This window comes from Pithys albifrons, chromosome 22, assembly GCF_047495875.1.
Source record: "Pithys albifrons albifrons isolate INPA30051 chromosome 22, PitAlb_v1, whole genome shotgun sequence".
Lineage (NCBI taxonomy): Eukaryota > Metazoa > Chordata > Aves > Passeriformes > Thamnophilidae > Pithys > Pithys albifrons.
Genome location: NC_092479.1, coordinates 3,177,995 through 3,194,553, shown reverse-complemented (window position 1 = coordinate 3,194,553; position 16,559 = coordinate 3,177,995). Strand labels below are relative to the sequence as shown.

At 52.5% G+C, this 16,559-nt stretch overlaps 1 protein-coding gene across 2 annotated transcripts in view; it reads right to left on the bottom strand.

Moving 5' to 3' along the window:
- The window catches only part of SPEN (spen family transcriptional repressor), an 82,752-nt gene that overhangs the window by 7,603 nt on the left and 58,590 nt on the right, over positions 1 to 16,559 (bottom strand). For both annotated transcript variants that reach the window (XM_071575760.1, XM_071575761.1), the window contains 2 exons: positions 13,160 to 13,260; positions 127 to 8,053 (listed from right to left, as the gene is read on the bottom strand). In XM_071575760.1, the coding sequence (XP_071431861.1) occupies positions 127 to 8,053; positions 13,160 to 13,260 (8,028 nt within the window). The remainder of the gene's footprint in view (positions 1 to 126; positions 8,054 to 13,159; positions 13,261 to 16,559) is intronic.

The window sequence follows — 16,559 nt, the reverse complement described above, 5'->3', positions numbered from 1 at the left end:
TCCCAGGGGGAACTGAACTCCGGACTCCAGGGAGAACGGAGCTCCAGATTTAAGACAGAACTGAGCTCCAGATTTGAAACAGAACTGAGCTCCAGACTCCAGGGAGAAGGAGAAAGCATTTCTCACCTGTGAGGGGGTCATGCTCCGGGAGGGCAGCCCGATGGGTGAGGCGCCGGGGAACTGCGGGTGCCCGAGCTGTGCCGTGTGGTAGTTCCTCATGTCGCCGTACACGGACCGGTAGTCGTGGAAGGAGCTGCCGGCGGGATGCATGATCTGCACGCCGTGTGGGACCACCACGGGCTGCGTCAGGGGCAGCCCGGGCAGCTGGCTGCCCGAGGGCACGCTCAGCAGCCGCGCCTCGCTGTGAGGAGAGTGGGCCATCTTGCCTTCTGAGGCTTTGGGAGTCTCTTTCCCGGGCTGTGGGGTCTTACTGACCGGGGGAGTTTTCCCGGCGCCTTCGGGCGTCCGGGACTGCCGCGATTCCGAGTGGTGCTCGCCCACGGCGGCCATGTGCGGGTGCATGATCATCCTGACGTCCCGCGGCACGTTGTACTGGTCCAGCCGGATGCTGCCGGGGTGCATGCGGTAATCCGGCTGCATCACCAGCACGTCCGACTGCACCGGCGCCGGGCCCCGGCACACGGCCGAGTGGTGGAAGTGCAGCTCCTCCTCGGGGGGGTGCTGCGAGGACAGCGGGGGCATGACGATGTCCCGGATGGGAGCGGGCTGGGGCGTGCTGGAGCGCTGGGGTTTGATCTCCATCTGGGGCTGCAGAGCGGCGCGGGGCGAGTGGAGCGCTTCCGGGCGGATGCCGTACGGGATGCCGGAGAGAGGAGGGGTGTTCATCCTCACCTCACCTTGGGACAGGTGGCCCAGGGACACAGTCTGCGTTACGCTGTGAGGGGGCATGATAACGGATTGCTCGGGATGCATGCTGGAGATGTACTGAGGAACGGGAATTCCCGGCGCCAGCATCACCGGGGTGCTGCTGGACAGAGCCGGAGACGAGGTACTGCCGGGATGGCAAGCGCGGGGGAACGGCGACGGCGAGTGGCCGCTGGTGCGCGGCGAGTGCGGCTCCTGCTTGGTGACCCCCAGGTGGGAGATGGCCCGGTCGGTCGGGGTGCTGGGTCCCGAGCTGACGTGGTTTGCTTCCGAGTGCATCTTCCCAGAGAGGGAAGGGTGGTGAGGACTCACTCCGGGACTCAGGTTGGAGGGTTGCAGAGTCTTGGTCTCCACCTTCAGAGCAGCCGGGTCGGACAGTTTTTTGTTCACGACCATCTGGTTGTGGACCAGTACGGGTGGAGTGTTGACCGTCTGCGTGAGGACCTTCCCAGGCTGCGATGCCGGAGCCTGCACCGCGAGGTGGGACGCGTCTGCCTTGTCCAGCGCGGCGCGCTCCTGCTTCACCGAGGAGATGACGGGCGATGTGTTGTAGGGCTGCGCTCCAAGCACCAACGAGGAGTGGGTGGAAACAGTCCCATAGCCCACCGAGGTCTGGGAGCTTTTGGGCGCCGGCTGAGATGGCGTGATGGGCTCCTGTTTAATCTGAGACTTGGACACAGACTGCTGGAACTCGATGTCCACGGCGCTGGCTGGGGGAATCTGGCTGATCTTGGCGCTGATTCGCTGCGGGCCTTCCGTCTTCTGCCCCGAGTAACTCAGGAGGACGACGCCTTCGGAGGTGTTCACCCGCAGCCCTGGGCTGGACCCAGTCTCCACAGGCCTCTCCTCGATAATGGACATCGATCCCGGGTGGAACCTGCTGTTATCATTTGTGCTCGACCTCTGCTTGAATTTCGGTGAGGGAGCATTAACAAGGCAGGTCTGGGTTTGGGGAGCTTGTTTCACCAGAGTGATCCTGGGAGCCTCCTCCAGATCCACGCTGTGGGGCATCCTGCTGATGACAGAAGTGGCTTTGGGAGCAATCACGGTGCTGATCTTTTCCTTCTCACTGAACACCGGCGCTTCAGCCACCGGCGGATCCAAGGCATTGGTGACGGGAACTGCCGGCTTCTCCTCGGAAACCGGCTTGATGGCCTCCACGGCGGGGTGGAGAGGTGCCTCCTCCAGGCACGGCGCGCTCACCGGCTCGGCGTGCGTTGTTGTCACGTGTGTGGAGCTTATGCTCGTCGCTGAGACGTATTTGGGCTCCATGAGTATCTTCCTCAAAGTGCTGGAGTTTGTGTCGATATCTGATGCCTTTGTGTCCGGCGGGAGAGCTGGTGGGGGCGTGGAACGGGCACGGGGTTCCTCGTGCCTGACCATCCACTCCGGCACCTTGGCAGTGCCGGAGTGAAGGGGGACGATGGTGGTGGGGACTGGGGTGGGCAGCTTGGCCACGGGGACGGCGGGCAGGGCTGCGTTCGGGGCGCTCGGGGGTGTGATGGGAGTGTTCTCCAGGGGCGACCGTATCTTGAATCCGCTCTGACTGCCCTCGTCGAGGGGAACTGGAGGGGTGCCCAGGTCCAGAGGAGCCGGGGCGGGGGCGGGCGCTTTTGGAGAGGTGCTGCTCTCAGCCACAGCCTCGTGCACAGCCACGACGTCAGCGGCCGCAGCTTTGGTGGTGTCGGAAGTGACTGGCTCCATGGACACTGGGGGCTTAATTTGCTTCTCCTCCTTTGAGGCCTCCTCAGGTTTTGCCTTTACCTCGTTGGCAGGGGGTGACTTGCTCTGCACCCTCTCTGGCTCGAAGGCGTTGACGTCGGTGACATCGCCCTTCCTGCTCATGCTCTTCTTGCGTCTCTGCCGAGAGGTTTTCTGACGGCCCTTTTCCTTCCGAGCCACTTCAGTCTCCTGCAGGGTCTCGGCCTCCTGTGCGGAGTTGGAAGACTCACTGAAGCTCACCTCGGACTCCTTGCCCTCAGCGTCCAACGCCGGCGGCACAGCGCCGGGCACCGCCTGCACCGCAGGCTCGACGGCAGCCTCAGTTTCCAGGATATTGTTCACTGCCTGATCTGTCTCAGGCTCCATCTCCTCCCGAGGTGACGGCAACACCAAGGGCTCTGCGGGGATTTCGGCCTCCGATTCAGCGGGATACGTGGGGGGTGCAGGGAAGCTTTCCATCTCCCCGGAAATGTCACTGATGATGGAGCCAATGGCTGCCGCCAGCTCCGTTTCGCTCGCCTGGTGTGCGGGTTTATCGGCCTCCTCCTCCTGACGGACCTCGGGCACGTCTGCCGTGGGCTCTTTGTAGGCAGCCATTGCCGGAGGAGTCTCGGTGAGCTTTGCAATGTTCTCCACCGCCTGCTCGAGCTCGATCTGCTTTGCCAGCTGGGCAGCCTCAGGGCACTGCCTGGGCTCCCGCGTCACCTCCTTCTCCATTTCTGGGAATGAATCCTCTACCTCATTCTTAGCAAAGTGGGGTGGCAAGATGTCCTCTTTTGGGGGGCTCTTCATCTTGGGCGGCGACACCGCCACAGGCTCTGCCTCCTCCTCCGCGGGTCGCAAGGCACCCTTGACTTCATCCACATTGAGCCGAATTTCCACGTTTTTGAGACACACAGACGCTTTATCGACGACGGTTTTGGTGTTTTTGTACCTTCCCCTTTTGGATTTCGTAACCTTTTCAGGCACTGGCTTCTTCTCAACGATCTCAACTGTGGGGATTTCCAGCTGGTTTTTCTCCACATCCAGTTCCTTCCGATCACGTTTCTGCTCGCTCACTGCAGGCTCTTTCTCAGCAGCTTTAGCTTTATTGCTGTTGTCTCCAACATTCAATTCCTGACTGCTTCTCTCAGCAGCATCTTCGGACTCAGCCGCAGTATCAGCTTTTGGTTCGTTCTTCCCTTTCTTCCCCTGTTGGCTGGTAGCAGCTGATGAATGACCATGTGTGAGCTTCTGGGATCTGGGAGATCTCCAGCCCTCTGTAGGCTTCGGAGCTTCCACAGCATCTTTACTTTCAGCCTCCTCCACCTCTTGCTGTACCGGTTCAGTCTTTATTGGTGAGATGTCCTCCTCTGGCTTACGGCGGGTTTTGGGAGGTCTTCCCCTCCTGGGGGTTGTGGGAACAGTTGTTACCGTTTCCTGGGGTTCCTTTTCCCCTCTCTTCCTGGTGGATCTAGTGACCTCCATGGAGTCCTTCACTGGAGATGGGCCTTCATTGTCCCCCGTGGTAGCGTAGACCGACCTCACGTTCCTACGCCTGGTCCGGCCTATGGGCAAGCTCGGCTCCACGTTTTCCGGCTCCGCAGCAGAACTCGGGGATTTAGCAGCATTCCTTGAAACCTTCTCTGCCTCCACTTTCAGTTCAGAAAGTTTCTGGGTCTCCCCACGAGGAGAGCTCGACCGTTTCAGTTTTTCACGGTCAATCCTTTCACTCTTCCTCGTCACAGGCTTCTCTGTGACAGCGGCTGCCGCCGACTGCACAGGAGTCTTGGAGCGCTTACTCTTGTAGGATTTCTTATCTTTTACAACCACTGGAGGTTCCACTTCCATATCATTGTCAGAAACAGGTGGCAGGACCTCAGCAGCTGCCTCCACCTTCTGACTCACACCAGCATCGGCATTGGCAGAAGGTGGAGGATTTTCCTCTTTGGGTTCCACAGCCTCATCCAACTTCTGAACTAGCTTGGGGGGAGGCGGAAGCAGCTGGGCAGCCTCAGGCTCTGGGTCTACACTGATGTCTGCATCGGAAAATGAAGCCCCAGGAGTGGGAGGTTTGGTATCCAAGTATGAAGGATGCTCTGTTGCCACAGCATCTTCCTCCGGTGTCAGGGTCGTAGCAACAACTTCTTTACTCACTTCCACAACCGGCGGAGGTTCCGTTTGCTCAGGAGGTTCAATTTTGACAGGAACAGTAAGTTCAGGAAAAGGTTTTTGTTCCTCTGCTACAGCAGCAGCTTCAGGTGGTTTCTCTTCTTTGACAGAAGCCGGTTCCACCAGGACCTTTTCGCTCAGCACCTTCTCAGGAGCGACCGGAGCCGGTTCCTGCGGCAGGACAGTGACCGAAGAGGGACCCACAGCTGAGGAAGTTTTATGTTCTGGTTCTTTACTATCAGGGACTGTTTCTGGTGTTTTGGGCCGGTTTTCTTTATCCTCCTGCTTTTCCACTTCCTTTGGTTTCTGATCTTTCTCCTTTTCTTTCTGCTGCATTCGCGTCAGCTCCACAAACCTGCTGTGGAAGAGAACCACCGGCTCCTGCACCAAATCAGCCGCGCTGTTCGTCCCGTCGGAGGAAGACTGTCTGCCATACAACCTTCCAGAGATGAAATCCAGATCATCATCCTTCCTCTCTAAATGCTGCAGGCGCTTGGAGTCCTGCTCGAAGATGGAACTGTGCAAAAACCGAGAGGCAAACAGTTCCTGCCGCTCTTGTTCCTCCTCTTTATGATCTTCTTTCTTATCATCCAGTTTTCCGCCTTCGGAATCGGTTCTGATTTTTTTCTTTTTCATGTACCAAGATGGAATAGGTCGTGGAGCTGAGTCAACCTTCTCTTTGTCTTTATTGTTTCTAAAACTAGCAAATCTTGAATCCCAGTCTAGAAAGGACCAGTTTTCCTCTCTGGAGGAAGAGAGGGATTTTGCTCTTTCTAGCAAGGCCTTTGTGTCAGGTGTGATTGTCTTGTCCAATGCAAAAGAGTAGAATTTGTTTCTTTCTAAGGAACTGGACAGTCTTTCCTCTCTTTCACGTAACTTCTCTTCTCTGTCCCTTAATAAAAAAGACAACCTGGAACTCTCTAACAAGGATGAGGCTTTTGGGGAGTGGGGCTTGTTTTCGCCATCATCATCCGAATCCGAAGGCACCTCCCCGGGCTCCAGGTCCCGCACGGACCGTTTCCGGATGCTGTCTCTTTTGACGATGCTGCTTGGAAAGCTGATGTCGACTCTCCCAGGCTCCTGTTTCACCTGGGCTTCCCACCTGCTCGAGTCTTCCTCAGAACTCAGCACCGAGAGCTTTATTTTAGCCATTTCCGCCATCTGCTCCCTTCTACTGGAATCATAGGGATTGAATTTCAGCGAGTCCTCCCTGACAGTCATGTTGGAATATGAAAGACCCTTTTCTTCTATTTTAGGTGACTCTTTGGTTTCCTTTAACAGCATTGGCCTTGGAGAATCGAGTGTGTCGTCATCCTCATGGAATGGGAAGTGTCTGATGCTCGGGGAACAGGACATCCTTTCTGAGTCCTCACTCACCTGACGAGAACTTCTATAATTCCTTTCTCTTTTAGTGCTAATTTCAAAGTCAAACTGGTCAGTCTTTTTCTTTTTACTCGGCGGAGAGTCATCGGTGACGTCTTGTGGAGGTTTTCCCACCTCGTGGACCAGGCTCCGCCTCTCATACTCATCCACATCTTTCTTTGGGCTGCCGAACTTCTCCGACTTGGCGATCTCCATTTCCAGCTGCTGTTTCAACCTGCGACTTTGCTCCATTTGTTTCCGGTAGCTCTGCGTGTGGTCGATGTCGATGCCGATCTTCTCCTCCGTGTCAGCTGACTGAGCTTTCTCTTGGCCGAGTTTATGGTCAGGTGTTTCTTCAGGAAGACCAGAGTAGTTCTTCCTTGTGTCCTCTCTCTCCGTTCCCTGCTCATCCAGCAGCTGGACCTGTTTGTGTTGGGGTTTCACCGGGTTCAGTTTTTTAGTAGAGAGTTCCTGAACTTCCACGGGTTCATCAGGTGCCTCCATCAGCCTCGCCTGCAGATCCAGGGTGGGGCGCATGCCAACCCCACCAACATTAAGAGTGTCCTGAATTTCTTTGGGACTAGTAACAGGAATAAGTCTTTCCAGTTTGAGCTTTTTAGATTCCCTTTTAAGCATCTCCTTCCTCAGGGGCTTCCTCTCCAACTCTCCTTCCCTTAACATCGGCGTTTCCCTGGATGACGCCGTTGGATCGAGCTGCTTTTTCAGAACCACCCGTGCGTCCTCCTCATCCTGGCTGCTCCGCTTCACATCCAGCTTCTGCCTGTCAGGCTTCGGATTCGCATCAGCAAAACGCCTTTTACGAGCCTCCAATTTGTCTAAATCAACCGCGTTGGCCCCCTCGGAAGTTTGCTCCGTCTTCAAGTGCTTTTTGGGTTTCATTTTTCCCTCCTTATCCACCACTTCTATGTGACTGGCGAGGGCTTTCTCCTTCTGTACCTTGGTTCTGACAGGTTCCAGTTTAGACTGCTCAGACTTGGCCTGCTCAGCCTGAGACGTCTGGGTCTTCTGTTCGAGCAGTGGGGATTTCAGAGTGTCATTATCCAGCTTTGCTCTCAGTTTCTCCAGCGTGGGCTGATCGAGAACCTTCCCCTCCTTTTCCTTCACGCGGGTCAGCACAACGCAGGGCATCAGTTCCAGGCGGTTTTTCGCTGTCCCTTCTTTGTCACCCCTCTCTTTGCTCTGTTTACTGTTGCCCTTCAGTTTCTCCGGGCTGGGCTCCCTCTCGTTCTCCTGATCCGTTTCCGAGGACTGGGAGCTGGGCGAATGGATTTTTGCTTTCCGTTTTTGCTTTTCCGTCTTCTCCTTTTCAATTTTCTCCGGCTTCTCCTTCCTCACCAAGCGCTTCTCCTTGTCCACCCTCTCCTGCTCGAACACGCGCTCCTTCTCCGCCTTCTCGTTCTTGGCGTATCGCTCCACGCGGGCCTTGTCCAGCTTGTCGTACCGCGGGGGGGACAGGGAGCTGCAGCTGCCGCTGCGATCCGACGACCGGCTGTAAATCCTCCTCTCCGAGTCGCTCTGCAGCCGCTCCGACTGCGACGGGGACGCGCCGGGGCTCTGCGGGCGCCGCGAGTGCGTCGGGCTCTGGCTGCGCTCGATCGGCCTCCGCTCGTGGTCTCGGTCGCGGTCGGACTCGAACCGTTCCCTCTCCCTCTCTCTCTCCCGTTGCCTGTAACTGTACTCCCTGATGTCCTGCTCGTAGGGATCGCCCCGGTAGTCCCTGTACTCGCGCGGGTCGTCGTAGTATCGTGGGTCGTAGTAGTCTCCTTGGTAGGGATCCCACTCGGCGTAGAATTCCCTGCCCCGGGCCGGGTACTCTCGCCGAGGATCCTCGGGATACGTCCCCGGGGTCCGAACAGTCTCGTAGTAAGTACGGTCAGGGGCGTATTCGTAGGATCCTCTTCGCTCGTCTCTGCTAAATAGAAGAATAAACAGATTCTAGTTCTCCTTCTCAACCAATGGACTGTCTATCACTGTCTGTACACAGTGAAAGAGGGGTTTGGGTTGGAAGGGACCTTAAAGATCATGGAATCATTAGGGCTGGAAAAGAGCTTTAAGATCACCCACCAACCCAGCACTACCACCACGTCCACCATTAAACCACGACCTCAAGTGTCACATCCACATGTAAGGGAATCATTTTATGATCTTATCTCCCCATGTGCATCCAGGCAGCTGCACACAGAAATCTGGCAATGAACCTGTTTCCTCCTTTTCTACTTTTTCCAGTTTTATCTTCCTCACCAAGCACTTCTCCTTGTCCACCCTCTCCTGCACAGTGGACCAAACAATTTGTTAACTGATCAAATACCAAAAGTAGCCAATTGGTTATTTAATAACAGCTCTCCCCCAGTGTTGTTTCACCACACTCACTCCTTCATTTTGGTCTAATTCAAACCTTGCATGAAACAAAGGTAAAAAAACCAACTCATGCAGGGGCTGGCAGGGTGAAGAAGCCCCATCTCCAGAACCCGAGATCCACCTCTGAAAACCTGAGTGAAATCAAAATTCAGTGGTGGAATCTCTGCCTTACTAAGCAGTAAAGTGGTAGCAAGATTTCTTTAAAGGTCCTAAGCCCTGTAAGTGATCCCTTCATTCCAAAATTAGCTCTCTGGCTGCATGTGACTTGCTGGCATTACCTATTTACAGTAAACCCGAGTCAACAAATATCAGGTTGTTTATGAGGTCAGGTGAATTCATTCAGCAAAGCAAGTCAAGCAATTAATGTTGTTATCTTGATACCTCCAAAGGGCAAAAATAGGTCATTTATAACACTGAACATGGCAGGGAGGTGGCACAAAGCTGGAGCTCCAAACCCTCCACCATTCCAGAGGGTTTTGCACACTCTGCAGCCGGGGGGGGGGGTCGGGCTCTACCCCCAAGTAGTGACAGGACAAGAGGGCACGGCCTCAGGCTGGGCCAGGACAGGGGCAGGGGGCACAGCAGCAGGAATTGCTGCCTGGAAAGGGTGGGCAGGGGGCACAGCAGCAGGAATTGCTGCCTGGAAAGGGTGGGCAGAGGGCACAGCAGCAGGAATTGCTGCCTGGAAAGGATGGGCAGGGGGCACAGCAGCAGGAATTTCTGCCTGGAAAGGGTGGGCAGGGGGCACAGCAGCAGGAATTGCTGCATGGAAAGGGTGGGCAGGCACTGGCAGGGGCTGCCCAGGGAGGGTTGGAGTGTCCAGCCCTGGAGGTGCCCAAGGCAGGACTGGCCATGGCTCTCAGAGCTCTGGGCTGGGGGACAAGGTGGGCATCGGGCACAGGGTGGGCTCCATGGACTGGGAGGGCTTTGCCAGGGTGGGCATTGGGCACAGGGTGGGCTCCGGGGGCTCAGAGGGCTTTGCCAGGGTGGGCATTGGGCACAGGGTGGGCTCCAGGGGCTGGGAGGGCTTTGCCAAGGTGCGCATCGGGCACAGGGTGGGCTCCAGGGTCTGGGAGGGCTTTGCCAACCTCAGGGATTCTGGGATTCCACAAAGGATTATTTGGCTTCACAGGTTACGTTTTGGGCTAAAAACTGGCAGCTCCCACCTTTTAAGAAACACAAAATCAAAAAAGCAGCAAAACACAGAAAACAGAAACCACACCCTGCAGGAGAAGTGGGATGTGGTGAGAGGCAGCTGTGAAGCTAAAAATATTCATCAGGGATTTTGTCTGGTTTTTAGTGTTTTTTTTTCCATTTGGATCCTATTTAACTACAACCCTGAGAGGAGGTTTGTGGAAATCTCGGCATCACTGCAAGGAGGAGTGTGAGGGCCACCAGAAGCTGCAGAATTACAAGAGTCACTGCAGAGCTCATTTCAGTTTGTATTCCCAAGGATCTCACAGTGACTATGAGCAGAGTGACACAAAGGGAAAATCCAGATTAATGTGTAAAATAAACCTTCTGCTCAGAATTGTGACCACCCCACCTGCCTCCTGTGTGCTAAAACCCACCCAATAACACACTTCTCTTGCCTGAATCCCACCTACTTCCAAGGAACTGCTCATTGCTGGCACATCCCAACATCTGGCAAAGACTGGGCAAGGCACACTTGTATTTCCATTATGTAAATCCTGAATTTCCAAGCCTTTCTCACTTCTAAATCTGGTCATTTTGCACTGTGTCACTTGGCTGTAAGAGCAGACTGGGCTTGTGTAGCCCCCAGGTAGCACCAGCTGGGCTGAGTCCTGGGCACTGCAGAGCCCTGACAAGGAAGGCAAATAAACACAGAGGTTTCTTTCAGTCAGTGGAGGACAAAAGCCCCAAAATGTGGAGTGTTTCTGTGCCAGGTCTGCAGGGACAAAATGAGCACTGTGGTTCCAGCTGCTGTCAGAAAAAAAAAGAACAAAATAAAAATGCAGCCTCCTGTTTTCTTCTTTTCTCAAGGTAACAGATTAAGCTGCTGCTGAGGGGCAGCGACACAGCACACTGTCAAAAAAACCCAAAATAAAAACAGCCTCGCTGTTGTTCTCCTCTTATCTCAAGGCAACAGATTAAGCTGCTGCCCAGGGGCAGGTGGAGGAGCAGGTTCTGCTCTGCCCGAGTTTCTCAGGCTGTTTCACACCCCCAGCACAGCCAGAGCTCTGAGGCAGATAAGCTGCTCTCTGCATTCCTCAGCGGTGACAAAGGACCCCCAGCCCCGTCCTGGTGACCCAGCACAGAAACCGGACACCAAAACACAGATCCATCCCACAGACACTGGAACCTCCAGCCCAGCAGGAGAGCAGGAACCAGCCAGGAACCAGCCAGGAACTGGCCAGGAACCAGCCAGGAACCGGCCAGGAACCGGCCAGGAACAGGCCAGGAACCAGCCAGGAACCAGCCAGGAACCGGCCAGGAACCAGCCAGGAACCGGTCAGGAACCGGCCAGGAACCAGTCAGGAACCAGCCAGGAACTGGCCAGGAACCGGCCAGGAACCAGCCAGGAACCAGCCAGGAACCGGCCAGGAACTGGCCAGGAACCGGCCAGGAACCAGCCAGGAACTGGCCAGGAACCAGCCAGGAACCGGCCAGGAACCGGTCAGGAACCGGCCAGCAACCAGTCAGGAACCAGCCAGGAACCAGTCAGGAACCAGCCAGGAACCGGCCAGGAACCTGCCAGGAACCAGCCAGCAACCAGTCAGGAACCAGCCAGGAACCGGCCAGGAACCTGCCAGGAACCAGCCAGCAACCAGTCAGGAACCAGTCAGGAACTGGCCAGGAACCGGCCAGGAACCGGCCAGGAACCAGTCAGGAACCGGCCAGGAACCAGCCATGAACCAGCCAGGAACCAGCCAGGAACCAGCCATGAACCAGCCAGGAACCAGCCAGGAACCAACCAGGAACCAACCAGGAACCAGCCAGGAACCAGCCACATGGATGTGTGAGATCTGCCTGTCTCAGAATCAGTTTAGGCCTGACCTAAATCTGCATTAATAAAATAGTGAAAAATGCTGAAATATTGTTATTAATAAAACTTAAAAAGTCAGGTTAAAGGAAGCAGCTACACTGAATGTGTGAGATCCTGCCTGCCTTAATCTGCACAGTTTAGGCCTGACCTAAATCTGTTTCAAAAAATAGTGAAAAAGTAAAAAATAAAAAATGCTAAAATATTGTCAGTAAAACTTAAAAAATAAGATTAAAGAAACACATAGAAAGAAGGTTAAAGGAACCAGATACACTGGATGTGTGAGATCCTGCTTGCCTTAATCTGCACAGTTTAGGCCTGACCTAAGTTTATTTTAAAAAAATAATGAAAAGGTAAAAAAAAAAAAACAACTAAAAATGCTGAAATGTTGTCAGTAAAACTTAAAAAATAAGATTAAAAATACTTAAAAAAATAAGGTTAAAGGAACCAGCCACACTTGGATGTGTGAGATCCTGCCTGCCTTAATCTGCACAGTTTAGGCCTGACCTAAATCTGTTTCAAAAAATAGTGAAAAAAAAAAAAATTTTAAAAAGGCTGAAATGTTGTCAGTAAAACTTAAAAAATAAGATTAAAGAAACACATAGAAAGAAGGTTAAAGGAAGCAGCTACACTTGGATGTGTGAGATCCCACCTGCCTTAACCTGCACAGTTTAGGCCTGACCTAAATCTGCTTTAAAAAAAAATTGCAAAAAGGTAAAGAAAATGCTGAACTGTTGTTAGTAAAATTTCAAAACTAAGGTTTAAGAAACTCAAACTTAAAGGAACCAGCTACATTCATATGTGTGAGATCCCACCTGTCTTAATCTGCACAGTTTAGGCCTGACCTAAGTTCATTTTAAAAAAATAATGAAAAGGTAAAAAAAAAATTAAAAAGGCTGAAATGTTGTCAGTAAAACTTAAAAAATAAGATTAAAAATACTTAAAAAAATAAGGTTAAAGGAACCAGCTACATTCATATGTGTGAGATCCCACCTGCCTTAATCTGCACAGTTTAGGCCTGACCTAAGTTTATTTTAAAAAAATAATGAAAAGGTAAAAAAAAAAACCAACTAAAAATGCTGAAATGTTGTCAGTAAAACTTAAAAAATAAGATTAAAGAAATACATGCTTAAAAAAATAAGGTTAAAGGAACCAGCTACACTTGGATGTGTGAGATCCTGCCTGTCTCAGTCTGCACAGTTTAGGCCTGACCTAAATCTGTTTTAAAAAACAGTGAAAAGTAAAAAATAACATTTTAAAAGTGCTGAAATGTTTTCAGTAAAACTTAAAAAAATAAGGTTAAAGGAACAAAAAGTTAAAGGAAGCAGCTACATTCAGATGTGTGAGATCCCACCTGCCTTAATCTGCACAGGTTAAGCCTGACCTAAATTTTTCTAAAAAATCAGTGAAAAGGTAAAAGTATTTAAAAAATGGTGAAATGTTGTTAGTAAAAGTAAGAAAAATAAGGTTAAAGGAACAAAACCAAGTGGTGGTTTAAGAATTATGGCCTGAAGAAACGAGATGATGTTTGATGGTGATGATGGTGATGATGATGATGGTGATGATGATGATGTGATGATGATGATTGTAAGAAGGTTTAAGATGAAGGTTTAAGAAGAAGCTGGAAGAATAAAAAGCTGATGAAGACACTGATACCTCCTCTCTGCCAGCATTTCATAGAAGTCTCTGATATCCTGACCCGTTTTCTCCATGGAATGATAAAATGCCAACTGACTCTCCCGATTGGCAAAGTCCACCTGGAAAACAAAGGGGAAAAGCAGGTTCAGCCACAGAACATTCCCTGCAACATTCCCTGCAATGTTCCCAGCAACATTCCCTGCAACATTCCCTGCAACATTCCCTGCCAACATTCCCTGCCAACATTCCCTGCAACATTCCCTGCCATCATTCCCTGCCAACATTCCCTGCCAACATTCCCTGCCATCATTCCCTGCCAACATTCCCTGCCAACATTCCCTGCAACATTTCCTGCCAATATTCCCTGCAACATTTCCTGCAACATTCCCTGCCATCATTCCCTGCCATCATTCCCTGCAACATTCCCTGCCATCATTCCCTGCCATCATTCCCTGCCAACATTCCCTGCCATCATTCCCTGCCATCATTCCCTGCAACATTCCCTGCCATCATTCCCTGCCATCATTCCCTGCAACATTCCCTGCCATCATTCCCTGCCATCATTCCCTGCCAACATTCCCTGCCATCATTCCATGCCATCATTCCCTGCCAACATTCCCTGCCATCATTCCCTGCCATCATTCCCTGCCATCATTCCCTGCCAACATTCCCTGCCAACATTCCCTGCCATCATTCCCTGCCAACATTCCCTGCCAACATTCCCTGCCATCATTCCCTGCCAACATTCCCTGCCATCATTCCCTGCCATCATTCCCTGCCAACATTCCCTGCCAACATTCCCTGCCATCATTCCCTGCCAACATTCCCTGCCAACATTCCCTGCCATCATTCCCTGCCAACATTCCCTGCCAACATTCCCTGCCATCATTCCCTGCCATCATTCCCTGCCAACATTCCCTGCCATCATTCCCTGCCAACATTCCCTGCCATCATTCCCTGCAACATTCCCTGCAACATTCCCTGCCATCATTCCCTGCCATCATTCCCTGCCAACATTCCCTGCCATCATTCCCTGCAACATTCCCTGCAACATTCCCTGCCATCATTCCCTGCAACATTCCATGCCATCATTCTCTGCAACATTCCCTGCCATCATTCCCTGCAACATTCCCTGCCATCATTCCCTGCCAACATTCCCTGCCAACATTCCCTGCCATCATTCCCTGCCAACATTCCCTGCCAACATTCCATGCCATCATTCCCTGCAACATTCCCTGCCATCATTCCCTGCCAACATTCCCTGCCAACATTCCCTGCCATCATTCCCTGCAACATTCCCTGCCAACATTCCCTGCAACATTCCCTGCCAACATTCCCTGCCAACATTCCCTGCCATCATTCCCTGCCATCATTCCCTGCCAACATTCCCTGCCATCATTCCCTGCCAACATTCCCTGCCATCATTCCCTGCAACATTCCCTGCAACATTCCCTGCCATCATTCCCTGCCATCATTCCCTGCCATCATTCCCTGCCATCATTCCCTGCAACATTCCCTGCCAACATTCCCTGCCAACATTCCCTGCAACATTCCCTGCCATCATTCCCTGCCATCATTCCCTGCCAACATTCCCTGCAACATTCCCTGCAACATTCCCTGCCAACATTCCCTGCCAACATTCCCTGCCAACATTCCCTGCCTGCTGCAGGCTGGGGGGGAGCAGGACTGGGAATGGGGGGATAGTTCATAACCCTTATCATGGTAGTGCCATTTTTGATGCCAGGCCAGTCCCAGAATCCCTTTTATCTCCAGGTGCTGCCACGGTAGCTCAGGATGGGGACTCTGGAACATTCCATGGTGTTTGTCCAGGGTTATGGAGCAGGGAAAGGGCCAAGTCCCTGAATTGCAGCTCTCTGTTCCAGCTGCTCCAAGGGCTGGGGGTTTCTACCACTGACAATATTAAGAGCTAATGGTGTAAGTAATGCAAAAAATGAAGGATTAGGATGATTCCACTCCATGTATGTCACACACTGCAATATTTTTAACATTCCACTTTCAATTCCTTTTAAATCAGCCCAGTCCTGTGAGCAACCACAGACACGGATGTTGAGGGTGTTGCTTTTTCCAAAGTCATTAAGCAGCAAGACCCACACAAGGTATGAAACTTTACACATTTTCCTGCATGTAAAGGTGACTGAAATCCAACCAGAAGTCCAAGATATTCAATTCCCAGCCCTGGGAGAAGAGGAGGCTCAGAGGTGACCTCAGCACTGTCTGGAACTGCCTGAAGGGAAGTTGTGGCCAGCTGGGGGTTGGTCTCTTCTCCCAGGCACTCAGCAATAGGACAAGGGGGCACGATGGGCTCAAGCTCTGCCAGGGGAAATTGAAGTTGGAGAGCAGAAAAAAATTCTTTGCAGAGAGAGTGCTCAGGGATTGGAATGGGCTGCCCAGAGAGGGGGTGGATTCCCCATCCCTGGAGGGTTTGAACCTGAGCTTGGCCGTGGCACTGAGTGCCATGATCTGGTAAAGGGACTGGAGTTGGACCAAGGGTTGGACTTGATGATCTCAGAGGGCTTTTCCAATCCAATCCATTCTGTGATTCTGTGGATGTGGCACTGAGGGTGAATCCACCACATCTTGATCCAACCCCACTGTGATCACCAGCCCAGGGCACTCTGTGCCCTGGGCTGGTGATCACAGTAGGGTTGGATCAAGGATTGGACTTGATGATCTCAGGGGTCTTTTCCACCCCAATCCATTCTGTGATTCTGTGGATGTGGCACTGAGGGAGAATCCACCACATCTTGATCCAACCCCACTGTGATCACCAGCCCAGGGCACTCTGTGCCCTGGGCTGGTGATCACAGTAGGGTTGGATCAAGGATTGGACTTGATGATCTCAGGGGTCTCTTCCAACCCAATCCATTCTATGATTCTGTGATTCTGGGGGACTTGTGGAGTTAAACCCCAGCTGAGATCAGGTGTGACATCCCTGCCCACTCTGTAGGAGAGGAGAAAGGGGCAGGAGGAAGGTGATCCAGAGGGTTGGCTGACACCTCCTGTCCCCACTCAGTGGCACTGATGGGGCAGTCAGGACAGGTACATGTTCACTCAAATTCAAGCTATCCCTGTAAATGCCAAGTGTTGCACCAGGAATAAAAGGGTTTTTTAAAGTAATGTTTTTAATTCTTTTAAAGAATCTGTTGGAAGGAAGGACAAGATGATCTTTAAGGCCCCTTCCAACCCAGACCATGCCATGAATCCATGATTGCAGGTTGGGTTGCTGCACCCACAAGCACAGGCCAAGAGCCTGGAGAGCAGCCTGTGGCATCCCAGGGGAACTCAAACCCTCAGATTCCCCCTTTTCAACATGAAAACAGACAAAAGTTTGCCTTGGATTGGGGTAAAGGAGGCAGGAACACGGACACCAACACTCAGGAGCTCAGAGAGACAAGTG